The following is a 15,334-nucleotide window of genomic DNA, read 5'->3' on the forward strand; positions in this document are numbered from 1 at the left end:
CCACAGGCAGCAGAAGTAACACAAGTGTGAAAACTCCAGCAAAAAACATGCCTACGAGAACACCTGTGCTGTGACAGGACTTTTTCTCATAGAGTTTCTCTGAAGAAAAGAGAAAACAAACAGGATGTAAATGTACAGACGACAGCATGAGCAGAACAGTGGTCATAACAACGAGGTAAAGACCAACAACATCATACATGAAGACCTGACATGTGTTTAAGGAGAGTCTCACCTGACACAATGATGTTAGTGTCAATCCTGTGGTAAATGTCCTCCTGTTTGACCACGCAGCGGAAGCAGTTGGTCTTCGTCTCCGTCACAGTGACGAGGAGCGTGGTGTCGTAACGGCCTCGTGTCTCAGAGACCAGTGGCTCCTCTGAATTAAGAGAGGTTCCTTCACACGTCTGCCACTCTACACTCGGCTTTGATGAAGAACCTCTGACCACACACTGGAGCTCCACGCCGGCCTCTGTCACGTTCACCATCTTGAGGACTGGCGCCTGAACGGCTCCTACAAACACAGTAAAAACAAGAACATGATGATAAACCACTGCAGCACTGTGGTTATCCATCATCCAGACACGTTGAACCATTTTCTGTGGGTCAGCTCATCAGTCAAACTATTTTAAATTGACCGTGAAGCAAAAACTGTTCATTTAACACATACATGACAAAAGGTCCATTTAAAAAATAAGTCATTACATACATTTAAAATGGTCAAATTACAATTAAGGGCAAGTATATATATATATTTTTTATTATTTACCATTTACCATAATCACTCACCTTTTTCAAGTACAATTCTGTTTCTGAGGACCCGTTCTAAAAGGAAAAAACACAAAAGTGAATGTTTTTACAGTGAACGTTAGCTACACCATGGATTTTAAAATATTCATTTTGTTTAATGTTAACAGCCGACAGAGGATTACCCTTAAACTAGGATTTAGAGTTCTGGGGCCAATGGTCCCTTCAGAAGTCCAGCCAGCAGCCATACACTTGTGCGCTTTGAGTCACTATGTAAATCAGTGTTTTTAAAAAGCCGAACGTAATAGAGCATAATAGACCACTTTGGACCTGGCCTTGATTATCCTACAGACCCTGAAGATTCATAAAAACAGTCTCTGATTTGTGAAACCTTTATTCTATTTGTGAAAAACACATCTAACACATCTTAAACACCACAGTGGACACGTGTGCCTTTAAATCTCTGCAATGAAACTTGCTTTACTGTAAAAATAATTGACTTAAAGGGATAGTCCACACATTTGCATGTGGCTTTGTATTGCTAGAATAGCAGTAGTATTTTCTTTACTAATGTGTTTCCCTCCCTCAGTTTTCTACTGTGTTGTAAAAAATCGGTTTTTCCCTTTCCAATGTTGCCCTCCGCTGAGTCAAATGACGCGAAACGTCGTTCAAGATTTGAAACTACAACGCCAGTTCTGCACTTTCATTCCCAGAATGTAAACACGGTGTCCGCCATCTTTGCTAACAGTTACGCTAACCGGCTCTTGCTCTGCAGAGTAACGAGGGAAGCTCGTTAGGGAAGCTGCAAGGGAAAATACCTGCATGTCTGTAAAAACAAGAAGCCGGCTGATGGCGGCGGCCGGTGCCGGTGCCCCCGCCACCTGTGAGCGACGTTTGTCCCTGTTGACATGTAGCGCCAGCTGAGCTAACTTTAGCATCTTTACAGTTTATTTACATCTATGGTACTGTAAGCACAGATACTTTGCATCGCTAACGTTGTGCTCATTGTTTTGTAGAGCGTACCTCACTTTGTGGAGTGGATCTGAGAGACTGGGGAAAGACGATGGTCTTGTTTTACCTGTCTGTGTTGGTCAGGACATCCTGAAGAGCAGCACTATGAAGAGACTGTTGATGCTCACAATGAGCTATAATAGAAGTCAGATTTTTCTTTCTATTATTATTATTATGGTTGTAGTATTATCAATAAAAATTTAAATTCATATTGGTTGTGGTTTCTTTTCTAGCCAGTAGAGCAGTGATCACCAACTGGCGGTCCGTGGGCCGAATCCGAATAAAATAAAATATAAAAAAAATACATGAGCCACAAGTTCGCACTTATTTCTCCTCTCCCTCTCCCTGTGTCCCTACACACACACACACCAGGGCGTGGCACACTCTTCATGGTGAGAGGGTTCAACACGGACACTTTATCTGCAGTTTCTCCTCACTACACTTTCTCTTTCGGTGCTCGCTTAGTCATGTTTGTTCCAATTTTATTAAGTCCACTTTTATTTCTGTTAAAATTCTAACAGTATTGTATTTTTGAATGAATTCCTGTATATTATTGTCATGCAGGAAAGAGATTTGTTTTATTTTTTTTCAAAGAGCATTTTATTTCATTGACCTCTGACCTTTGGCATGAAGCTTAAACTTATAACGGACTGTTCGTTTATTTTTTAAAGGGTTTGCCTCTGGAAAACATTTGATCTAATATGCTATGATGCTGTGATTTTCAAGTGCTCTATAAATAAAGTTTACTTGAATTGAGTTGAGGCAAAATATCTCTATTTTTATTTCATTTTATTTAAGGGTACGGCCCCCAATGTGACTGTCCAATATAATTCTGGCCCTCAGACAAATGTAGTTAGTGACCCCTGCATTAGAGTATTATGAGATGAAAAGTGACTTCTTTTGGAGGAAACAGTTGATAAACACTAAAGAATGAGAGCTACTTTGTTTACTGATGACAACTGTGTGTGTAACTTGTGTAAATCTTACTTGGAATATTATATACTACATAGATGGTCTAGTTTTAGTAGACATTCATGTTCCCAGTTATAGCTGTTTCCTTACCTTTAGTCTCATCCTGTTGTGTTGCTCCAAAACAACCCAGAGAAAAGAAGAAAAACACGAGCGTTTTCATCGTTCCGTCCACCGCGGTGAAAACGGTTTCTGGTTGGAAATTCAACATTCAGTCCAGATCAAAGGGCACACTTCTGAGATAGGTGCACGAACACACCTTGTTCAAAGTCCAACACATCGCTCTTGACTTCCGAGGTATCATTTATGGAGTGGAATGGAATAAAAAGAGGTGTGTCCTGACTAGGAAGTCTAGTACTACGTTTGTACACTCATTTGGTCTCTTTAGGCCACATGACCTGGAAGCTACTGCTAAAATGCTAATATTTACATATTTTACAAATCAATGCAGAAACATAGTACTGGACTGCCTAGTCAGGACACAAATAAATAAAATATAATATAAAATATGAATATAAGATGCATATAATATATAGTATATATGTATACACACACACATATACACAACCTATATCCTCCCAATCAACTTTGTGGTTTTAAGAAACTGAAGTAATTGGACTTGAATGAATACGAGATGCAGCGAGTTTCAAACGGGTGTCCTTTTATTTCCCTCTCGTTCTTCTCACGCACCATAAACACCGTGAAAACTACAGATTAAAAACAGAATGTAGTTTCACCATTAAATCGTATTCACACATGAATCACATTAACCAAGTACAAGGCATTTTGAACAGGCTTTAAAAGAATTACCAAATGAAATAAACAAATCCAAGTTCACAAATAAAATACATACTGCTTTTGAGCCTGACGTGCACACAAATTAAACAATGACACTTTCCTTTCGTGAATAAAAAAAAACACACCGCTAATTGTATTAATACATAAAATAATATGATTAATACATAAAATAATACGATTAATACATAAAATAATATGATTAATACATAAAATCAGTCAGCATACCTCATTCCGCTTTCCAAGGGCGCTAGTTGAAGTCGTTGCTAGCATGCTCTCTGTAGCACCCTCAAGGATTTAGCTTAGACACGATGTAGTTAAAAAAAACGGGGTTTATTCCTTATGATCTTGGCAACCCGTGAGAACTGGTCACAAAAAACGAACACAACAGAATACATATTAAAACATAGCATTGTGAAATAATAAAACAATAAAATAGAAAGTACACAAATAAACTTGGACAAACCTCGTGAGCTGACATCCACGAGGGGCTAAATATTCTTCCTTGCTTTGAATTAGATCTGTAGAACTGCTACAGGTGCCGCTGTTGCAGCCTCTTCTAACTTGGTGCGCAGCCAATTAAGGGTCGGGCGGAACCAAAAAAATATGAACATAATTGTTCCGTCTACCTTAACACTTAATAGCGCAAAAGTAAAGGAAAGAAAGATAGACTGTTACACTTCCACCAAATCACTTGTGATTTTTAAAGAACAAATTATTATTTATGAACTAGTGAATGGCTTATGAATTAACCTTTTATGTCTTTAAGTTGAGTAAATTAATTATGAACTATTTATTCCTATATTTTGGCAGTGAAGTTGGGCATCTTTAATCAGCTTCTAACAGAACAACCGTCTTATGAATGGGTCTCTCCAGATGAACAGGTTTGGAGATCCGTTTTCCCTTTTCATCCAGGTTTGCAGCACTCACAAGCATCTTCACTTTCCTCACCTTTCCATCCTTTCCAGGATACACGTCAATAATTTTTGCCAACTTCCACTGGTTCCGTGAAGCTATCTCATCTTGTAGAAGGACAATATCATTGATTTTGGCATTTCTATGTTCCTTTATCCACCTTTGTCTGCCTTGTAGATTCAACAAATACTCCCTTTTCCACCTTGTCCAGAATGTATTGGTGAGGAGTTGAACACAACGCCACCTTTTGCGGAGATAAAGATCTTCCTGCACAAACTTTCCTGGGGGTGGGGAAATGATTGTGGATTTCATGGTCAGTATGTGATTCAGCGTCAAAGGTTCCGGGCTTGACGGATCACAAAGTTGGTCTGTGGTCAGTGGCCTGCTGTTTATCACTGCCATGACTTCATACAGGAATGTCCTTAGCGAGGAGCTGTCAAGTTGTTTGGCTGATTGCTCCAAGATTGAAGTTAGCACACTTCTTATAGTGCGAATTTGTCTTTCCCAGACACCACCCATATGACTTGACGAAGGAGTGTTCATGAGAAACTCAATTTCCAGGTTTCCAAGCTTACCTTGATCCATTTCTTTGTGTGCTTCAACAAACTCATTTCTTGCACCAATGAAATTTGTGCCTCGATCACATCTTATCTGGCGAACTGCGCCTCTGATAGAGATGAATGCACGTAGGGCGTTTATGAAGGCATCAGTGGTGAGGTCATCAAGCATCTCGATGTGTACTCCTCTGGAACACATGCATGTGATTAACAAGCCGTAGCGCTTTAACTCCTTTCTGCCTTCCTTAACATAAAAGGGACCAAAGCAGTCCATTCCGCAGTAAGTGAATGGCGGTGTGGTTTCCATACGCTCCTCTGGAAGATCTGCCATCCTTTGCTGCTCAGGACATCTTCTGAACCTTCTGCATTTTGTGCATTTGTAGATATGAGATGAAACAACCTTGCTGCATCCAAGAATCCAATATCCGTTAGCACGAAGCTCATTCATGGTGATTCCTCGTCCTTGATGGTATGTTTTCTCGTGATAATGCTTGACCAGTAATGCTGACACATGACTGTCTCTTGGCAGGATTACAGGATACTTGACATTGAAATGTAGAGCTGCATGTGTTAAACGTCCACCGACTCGAAGGATGCCTTGGTCGTCCAGGAATGGACAGAACTTTTGTAACTTCTTTACTTTGTCTTGAATGGCTTTGTGATGCCGAAGAGATTGTATTTCTTGAGCGAATGCCTTTTCTTGAACCATTTTTATGATTGTTGACTCTGCTTCTTTTCTCTCTTGTAGATCGCTTACTTCACTGGATCTTTGCATCTTTGGATCTTTAGATCTTTGGTCATTTACTTCTCTCACAAGGCGCTTGAGTCTGGCGATGGCTTTAATCATTCTTGACCAGTCGGAAAACTTGTGTAGGCGATCTAAAAGTGACCTTTGTTCTTCAGCTTGTGTCTTGTGAACCTGAACTTTCTTGACTTCTGGGTCACTGCTTGATAGCTCTCCCACCTTGATTTCACCGCTGGTTATGACTCTCTGCCAGAGAAGGTCTGGGCCACTAAACCAGTTTGAGGCTAGAAGTTGTTCAGCTGTAAGACCTCTCGAGGCGTGGTCTGCAGGATTTTCTTCTGAAGCCACGTACCTCCATTGTGTGTTCTCTGTACTTTGTTTGATGCGTTCTACACAGTTTGCAACAAACACATGGAATCTTCTGGCTTCATTGCTGATGTATCCGAGTACAACCTTAGAGTCTGTCCAATATGTTTCTTGTGCGACTTCAACTTCCAGTTCCTTTTTCAGCATATCAGCGGTGCGGACAGCAACTACTGCCGCTGACAACTCAAGCCGTGGTATGGTTGTTACTTTCGATGGTGGAACTCTTGATCTTCCCATCGCCAAGGAACAGTGAACTTCACCAGACTCGCTTACTACTCTGAGGTAGGTGCACATACCATATCCAGACGTGCTTGCATCAGAGAAATGATGAAGCTCGTAATGCTGGGCCTTGAAGTCTGAAGGAGTGTAGCATCTTTGAATCTTTACATCTGCCAAGTTTCTCAGGTTGAGCAGCCAGGATTCCCACTGGGGTCGAAGACTGTCAGGTAGGGTGTCATCCCAGCTGAGCTTATCTTGACACATCTGTTGTAAGATCTGCTTCCCCAGCAAGATGAATGGCGAGACAAATCCAAGTGGATCAAACACAGAAGCGACTGTGGACAATACTCCTCTGCGTGTGAGTGGATTTTCTTTAACAACAACCCTAAACTGGAGCTCATCGGATTCTACGCACCATTGTACGCCAAGCACTCTCTCTATATGTACTTCACTGAGCACCATGTTCAGATCCTTAGCAGCTACAGCACATTTTTCCTTTGGAAGTGAGGCTAGAACTTTGGTGCTATTGGAGATGAACTTGTGCAACCGAAGTCTGCCTGTACCGCAGAGTTGGCGTGCTTCGCTGACGAGCTGTATCGCTTGATCTTCAGTGTCAACACTTGCCAATCCATCATCAACATAAAAGTTGGTCTTAATGAACTTGATGGTTTCCGCAATGAAACTTTTAGCTCCTTCCATTGCCAGGTGCTTGAGGCCGTAATTAGCACAACCTGGGGAGGAAGCCGCACCAAATTGGTGTACTTTTATCCGATAGACAGCAAATGAAGTGTTAAGGTCACAATTCTCCCACCATAAGAATCTTAGGTAATCTTGATCACTGACACAGACGTGAAACTGGTGGAACATGCGCTCAATATCACACATAAATGCCACTGGACCTCTTCGGAAACGACACAAGACTCCGAGCAGGGTATTTGTCAGCTCTGGGCCAGTCAGGAGATGGTCATTTAATGAAGTTCCTTGAAATTTGGCGGAGGCATCGAAGACAACACAAATCTTCCCAGGCTTTTGAGGATGGTACACCCCATGGTGTGGGATGTACCAAGCCGGTGTCTTGTCAATGTCTTGCTCTGGGACCTTTTCTGCATCTCCATGAGCAATAATTTCTTCCATAAACTTCTTGTAGTCTATATAGTACTGTTCATTTCTCCTCAGCTTTCTTTCCAAGCATTTGAGACGATGAATGGCACATGCTTTGTTATCTGGCAGGTTAGGCCTTTCACTCTTGAACGGGAGTGGCATCTCGTAATGACCATCCTCTTTGTGCTTAATGCCTTCCTTCATTTTTGTAAGAAATCTAAGATCTTCTTGAGAAACCTTTGTGTCTTCTGTTGCTCTTTCGACGAAATCCGACTCCAACAATTTGATAACATCTGCAGGTGAGACCATTTCCTTTATCTGTGTTCGGTAGACATAGTGAACTTCACTGGTAAGGCTTGAAGAGGTTTGAATGTTTGGCACCACTTGTTTCACAATGACTTGGTGACTTACTCCAAAAGTATCTCCATAATCAAGACATGGATTGCCAAATCCCACGATGCTCCGTCCCAAATCAGTTTTTAGTGCGAAGGGCTGATTTTCTTTACCAGGCACAACTTGACGGGGAACGAGTGCTTGAGGGCAGTTGTAACCTATTAAAAGGCCAGCGTCACAACTTTGAAGTGGAGTGATTTCATCTGCAATGTGCTCAAGATGAGGCCATGCCTTAGCTGTTCCAGGTGTTGGAATATGATCTCGATTTGCTGGTATAAAGTCTCTTGCATATGTTACTGGTAGAGGAACAATCTTGCTTGAGTAAAATCCTCGTACCTGTAAACCAGAGAGCTTGCGACAGGACACAACTTGGTTTCTTGAGGACATTGTGGTAAGCTTTAGCTGAACACATTCACCTGTAGTATGCAGAGCCTTTGCCGTTTCTTCAAGGATGAACGTTGTGTCACTCTGCGTATCAAGGAGTGCGTACACAAGAACTTCATGCTCTGGCTCACCTTCAGCTGACACCCATACTGGAATGATGGAGGATGTGTGAGTGTCTCTAACATTCTGCATAACTCTATTAGACATTGCTTCGCTTGTTGGTGGTGTAGCATTGTTGTTTTGTTGTAAGCTATCTGGGTTTCTTTGCTTTGTCCTATCACTGCTCTTTGATTTATAATCTCTTTTCTGAGTTCTCTCTTCTTTAGTTCGATTGTCATGGAGACATGTTGGATGCTTCCTCTCACGTGTCACACGTTTCTCTACTTTCACAATCCTTGGAGCGATGGCCAGATTTCAGACAGCCAAAGCATAATTTCTTCTCTTGTGCAAACTTTAGCCTCTCATTAATACTCTCATTGGCGAATTTCCAGCACTTCAATAGGCTGTGTCCTGCCTTCTCACAATAGACACAACTTGCATTTGCCCTTTCATTTGACTTAGTTGCCAGGACCTTTGCACCGTGGCTTCTGTCCTTTGGTGTCCTTGTCTTTTCGCTTTCACTTGGTTTAAGAGCATAGAGGGAAGTTATGGGGTTACATGCGATTTTTGCTTCACGTGAGATGAAGTCTACAAAATGGCTGAAGCTTGGAAATGTGTGACTCTTTTCTTGCACTTCTGTAGCCTTTCTATTCCACCTCCAGCCAGTCTGGAAGTTCTGCAAGCATCTTTCGGTTTTCATTGCAATCATCAAGCACTTGGAGTCCTTTGATCTGTGACATAGCTGCTCTACAACTGCAAAGAAAATCAGCAAACTCTTGTAGTTCTACACTGCTTTTGGAGTTTACCTTCGGCCATGCCGCGAGTTTGTCTCTGAAAGCTTTTGCTATGATGAAGGGATCGCCATACCTCTCTTCAAGCACTGTCCATGCTGCATTGTAGGCTGACTTCGAGCCAAGTAGAAAGTAACTTTCTATTGCTTTCTTCGCTGCTCCACCAACATACTTTCGCAGGTAATAAATTTTTTCTTCAGCAGGGATACTTCTTCTGTCAATAAGTGTCTGAAAGGAGATCTTCCAATCACTGTATCTAAGCGGGTTTCCACTGAAGACAGTTGGCTCTGGAACAGGAAGACGACTTGCATTAAGAATCTCTGCGAATGTTTTGACCAGATCGGTTGCGTTAAGTTCTTGTGGAGGGATTACAACTTGTGGTGAGAAGCACATTTTCGTGGGTGAGTCATTGTTTTTAGGCTTAACTTCTTTTTCTTGGTCAGAACTGTGATGAAGCAGGCTGTAAATTTCAGCATCTGAACATTCACTCCGTTCATATACTTGCTGTCGTGCCTTAGCTGCGTTTAGCTTTTTGACAGTTTCTAGCCGCTCTACCTCTCTGCGTTTTGCTTCTAGCTCTCTTTGTTTTTGTGCAATTTCTGCTTCTTGTCTTTCAATTTCTTTAATGTGATTTTCTTGTTCTAGTAGAACTTGCAAGGTGGCCTCGTTGGCAGCAACTTCAGCAGCTGCATCTTGTGTCTTAGCAGAGTGTCTGCTGGAGTGTCTGGAGGAGACCTTTGAATGAGATGAAAGCTTAGAGTAGTGTGACTTGACACTTGTTTTGTCTGAGGCTGTTGATTTGAATACAGAGTCTGTCTCTTTCCATATTTGTTCATACCTTAGACTATCCACCTTTGCTTGGCTTGGGCAACATTCTGCAGCATCTGTGAATTTTCTTGTTACTGCCTCACACGTGTCCATTCTACGTCTTGTGTCATTATCAGGAGATTCAATGCGTCTCAACTCAACATAGGCAACATTTACATTATTTACAGCATTTGTTACTTCAGCAACATGTTCTTGCAGCAGATCCTTTGAGCATTGACCATCTATAGCCTTTTGAGCATCCTTGATAATAGCTTTCCACTTCTCATAGCTCACACTGAAACGATATGTAGCTTTCTTTATTTGCTCATCGTGTAGCTCTTGGCCCTTCTCCGTTAACTTACGGACTCTATGGGTCTTACGAGGCTCTTGTGAGGGTGTTGGTAAATCATCTGCTGTGCTTTCAGCTGCTTGTGGTTGCTTATCTGCACTGAGTTGTTCTTCATTAGAATCTTCATTGACTCCTGTATTAACTTCAAACTCTGCCATAGTTTGTTTTGGTTTATCTTAATTGCCTTTAACGTAGAATTTATCGTAAATTAATGTGTGAGTTACTTTTAGTAAATCTTAGTCAAGATTACTGTTATGCCTTCAATTTATAGCACTATAACTTAACGTAATGTTATAAGTTATTCTCAAAATGTAACTTCAGAATCTTAACTTAAATCACAGGTATGAAGTTGTAAACAATCATTGTATGGCTTGAATATAATCTGCTATTACTGAAAATCACAGATATTTACAATGTGCAGATTAGTTAACATAAACATAAAATCTTGTGAATAACAATTCAACAGGAAAACTGTAAATAAAGGAATTATTTCTTCTTTTTTTTTTTCAAATATAAACGAAAAATATCTTATTTTTAGGCACAGTCTCTTAAACACTTCTTCTAATTTTCTTATGAAACAATCTTAGCAAGTCCTTTTTTTTGAAGCAACCTTCATTTTGGGAACCTGGTTATCCCGTAGTTGTTGCCTTCTTGTGCATCGGGCCGTGGCAGATGGAGCATGGAACTGCAGTCACGCCAGCCGTGGTTCGCGAGTGCCTGGTCAAATCAGCCGCACGTTGTTTTCTAGTGCGCGAATTTACAAACGTTTACGGTAATCGTAAATGAAACGGCATTGAGAAGCTGGGAGGGACTGTGAGGAGTTCAAGATTCATGCTGCTGGGACTGAGTATCGTCAAGCTGCATCCCCGGAGAGCAATAACAACACTCCGGCGTTATGGAAGTTATTTATTTAGTTATTTACTTAAACTCTGTTTACACACACCGAAACAGACGATTCCGTCAGAAAACTCACAAAAAAGAAGAAGAAACGAAGTGAAAACTTGAAAGTAGTGAACTAAATACGTCCCAGACTACCTGCAAGCGTAATATGAAGTATTTTTGGAGTAATACTCTGTCAAAATACCCAACAGAGGACATGATTAAGTCAATGTTGTCGTAATTTGACATGGAATAAAAACCTTATTTTAAATAAGTAGTCCAAGAGTCATACACTACTGCACTGAGTACTTCCTAGTCTACCTGTATGAATATTATGAAGTACTTTTACTGTGTACTTTTGGAGTAATCCTCTGTCAAAATACCCAACAGAGGTCATGATTAAGTCAATTTCGACCTACTTCAACATGAAATAAAAACCTTATTTTAAATAAGTAGTCCAAGAGTCATACACTACTGCACTAAGTACTTCCCAGACTACCTGTGTGAATATTATGAAGTACTTTTACTGTGTACTTTTGGAGTAATCCTCTGTCAAAATACCCAACAGAGGACATGATTAAGTCAATTTCGACCTACTTCAACATGAAATAAAAACCTTATTTTAAATAAGTAGTCCAAGAGTCATACACTACTGCACTGGGTACTTCCTAGTCTACCTGTATGAATATTATGAAGTACTTTTACTGTGTACTTTTGGAGTAATCCTCTGTCAAAATACAAAACAGAGGACATGATTAAGTCAATGTTGTCGTACTTTGACATGGAATAAAAACCTTATTTTAAATAAGTAGTCCAAGAGTCATACACTACTGCACTGGGTACTTCCTAGTCTACCTGTATGAATATTATGAAGTACTTTTACTGTGTACTTTTGGAGTAATCCTCTGTCAAAATACCCAACAGAGCACATGATTAAGTCAATTTCGACCTACTTCAACATGAAATAAAAACCTTATTTTAAATAAGTAGTCCAAGAGTCATACACTACTGCACTAAGTACTTCCCAGACTACCTGTGTGAATATTACGAAGTACTTTTACTGTGTACTTTTGGAGTAATCCCCTGTCAAAATAGCTAACAGAGGACATGATTAAGTCAATTTCGACCTACTTCAACATGGTATAAAAACCTTATTTTAAATAAGTAGTCCAAGAGTCATACACTACTGGACTAAGTACTTCACAGACTACCTGTGTGAATATTATGAAGTACTTTTACTGTGTACTTTTGGAGTAATACTCTGTCAAAATACCCAACAGAGGACATGATTAAGTCAAGTTCGACCTACTTTTACATGGAATAAAAACCTTATTTTAAATAAGTAGTCCAAGAGTCATACACTACTGCACTAAGTACTTCCCAGACTACCTGTGTGAATATTATGAAGTACTTTTACTGTGTACTTTTGGAGTAATCCTCTGTCAAAATACCCAACAGAGGACATGATTAAGTCAATGTTGTCGTACTTTGACATGGAATAAAAACCTTATTTTAAATAGGTAGTCCAAGAGTCATACACTACTGCACTGAGTACTTCCCAGACTACCTGTGTGAATATTATGAAGTACTTTTACTGTGTACTTTTGGAGTAATCCTCTGTCAAAATACCCAACAGAGGACATGATTAAGTCAATTTCGACCTACTTCGACATGGAATAAAAACCTTATTTTAAATGTTAAGGATTTTGACAGAGGATTACTCCAAAAGTACACAGTAAAAGTACTTCATAATATTCACACAGGTAGACTAGGAAGTACTCAGTGCAGTAGTGTATGACTCTTGGACTACTTATTTAAAATAAGGTTTTTATTCCATGTTGAAGTAGGTCGAAATTGACTTAATCATGTCCTCTGTTGGGTATTTTGACAGAGGATTACTCCAAAAGTACACAGTAAAAGTACTTCATAATATTCACACAGGTAGTCTGGGAAGTACTCAGTGCAGTAGTGTATGACTCTTGGACTACCTATTTAAAATAAGGTTTTTATTCCATGTCAAAGTACGACAACATTGACTTAATCATGTCCTCTGTTGGGTATTTTGACAGAGGATTACTCCAAAAGTACACAGTAAAAGTACTTCATAATATTCATACGTGTAGTCTAGGAAGTACTTAGTGCAGTAGTTTATGACTCTTGGACTACTTATTTAAAATAAGGCTTTTATACCATGTTGAAGTAGGTCGAAATTGACTTAATCATGTCCTCTGTTAGGGATTTTGACAGAGGATTACTCCAAAAATACTTCATATTACGCTTGCAGGTAGTCTGGGACGTATTTAGTTCACTACTTTCAAGTTTTCACTTCGTTTCTTCTTCTTTTTTGTGAGTTTTCTGACGGAATCGTCTGTTTCGGTGTGTGTAAACAGAGTTTAAGTAAATAACTAAATAAATAACTTCCATAACGCCGGAGTGTTGTTATTGCTCTCCGGGGATGCAGCTGGACGATACTCAGTCCCAGCAGCATGAATCTTGAACTCCTCACAGTCCCTCCCAGCTTCTCAATGCCGTTTCATTTACGATTACCGTAAACGTTTGTAAATTCGCGCACTAGAAAATAACGTGCGGCTGATTTGACCAGGCACTCGCGAACCACGGCTGGCGTGACTGCAGTCATCTTTCCGGCCCCTCATGATGTTAAGAACTATGGATAGAAAGGGGCAGAGGCCCTGAGCTATCCCTCCAGGCTCATGACTCTTTAGCCTTAGCCTGTAGCAAGCTAATGTGCAGCTCCGCTAGCGCATCGTTTGCTGACGCCCTTGACGAACACCAGCTCTGAGGTTGTAGTTGATGCCGAACAGTTCCTTATCTCGATAAGTACTGTTCGGCTGTATATAATCCGCAGGTTCACACGCTCGTTCGCACAAGCAGAATAATTACAGTCGGCTGTGAAACCAACTAATTTGGGCATAGCTCCCGGCTAGAGAGGCCGCTGTACTCATGCGCGCTGGCATTTAAAAAAAATAAAAACAAATCTCTGCAATGAAACTTGCTTTACTGTAAAAATAACTGACTTAACTTCTCTGATGACAAAATGTGCCACACCGTTTTCTTACCTTTAGTTTCGTCCTGTTGTGTTGCTCCAAAACAACCCAGAGAACAGAGGAGAAACACGAGCGTTTTCATCGTCCCGTCACAAGTATCCGAGTCCAATTCTAACAGTTAGCGCAAACCAAACCCGACTTCCGACAAAGTGTTAGTCCAGAGTGAGAATGTGAGCAGTTAAACAGACACAACTGACGCTCGTCTAATGATAATTTGAGAGGGGTCTGGCTGCAGACGTGAACTGTCAGGACACTTGCATCACTGTGGCCGTAGTGTAGTGATGTGACGTTCCGTATGAGGCTTCGAGGCGTGGGCCGAGTAGAATAGGGGGCGTTAAGAATGATGACGTCCGAAGCCTCGCTGCCCGGCTGTACCACGTGATTGCTTCGTGAAGTGGACCCCTCAGGCTCCATTCAAAATGTGGGTTTTTGAAGGAGTGTTGCGGTCAGTTGAGAGTTTGGATAGAGTTGGGATAGTTTGGAGAGTTTGGATACTAGAGTTTGAATAGCGTTTATATAGTTTGGAGATAGTTTGGAGAGTTTAGGGAGAGAGAGAGAGATTTAGGAGAGTAGGATAGGTGATATAGGATGGAGCCAGCGAGGCTCATCATTGTCCAAGTTACACAAGCATAATCTGTGCCCTTTTCCGAGTTCCACAAGCACTTTCACTGTCCTCTGCCTGATTACGCCCATGCCATTTTCAGAAAAACATTGCACAACCTGCCATATTATGATATTACCATTTTGGAAAGATTTACACACAGAAAACATACAAAAATGTATTAAACACATATGTACAGAAATTATTTGGTCATACATTTTTTGTAATTCATAGTCATTTATAACAAACATAACAGACACAAAAATTCAATGCATCACACATTATGTGGTTCAGATACAGCTGCCTGTGATTATACACTTGGCCAGTAGGTGGTTTCGTACGGAGCCCCTAAAGGGACATCGAAAAAAAAAATTAAAAAAAACCGCACGAGATACTTTCTTGTGAGCACGAGATACTTTCTGGTGCTCATGAAATACTTTCTGGTGCGCACGAGAAAGTTTCTTGTGCACACCAGAAACGTTTAGTTTTTTGTTTTTTTTCGATGTCCCTTTAGGGGCTCCGTAGTTTCGTGTGCACATGAAGC

General features: G+C 40.6%; 1 protein-coding gene across 2 annotated transcripts; it reads right to left on the bottom strand.

The window, feature by feature from the left end:
- Positions 1-3,368: 3,368 nt before the first annotated feature.
- LOC122768344 lies at positions 3,369-10,406 on the bottom strand. 2 transcript variants are annotated; one of them, XM_044024274.1, is made up of 2 exons: positions 3,748-10,406; positions 3,369-3,431 (listed from the first exon to the last, which is right to left on the bottom strand). In XM_044024274.1, exon 1 carries the CDS (start codon positions 8,404-8,406, stop codon positions 4,348-4,350), a length of 4,059 nt encoding a protein of 1,352 aa, XP_043880209.1. In that variant the 5' UTR covers positions 8,407-10,406; the 3' UTR covers positions 3,369-3,431; positions 3,748-4,347. The 2 variants fall into 2 exon arrangements, with proteins under 2 accessions (XP_043880209.1, XP_043880210.1); XM_044024275.1 differs by lacking the exon at positions 3,369-3,431 and having other exon boundaries at positions 3,685-3,884; positions 3,986-10,406.
- Between the last annotated feature and the right edge of the window lie 4,928 nt (positions 10,407-15,334).

This window comes from Solea senegalensis, linkage group LG4, assembly GCF_019176455.1.
Source record: "Solea senegalensis isolate Sse05_10M linkage group LG4, IFAPA_SoseM_1, whole genome shotgun sequence".
Taxonomy (NCBI): domain Eukaryota; kingdom Metazoa; phylum Chordata; class Actinopteri; order Pleuronectiformes; family Soleidae; genus Solea; species Solea senegalensis.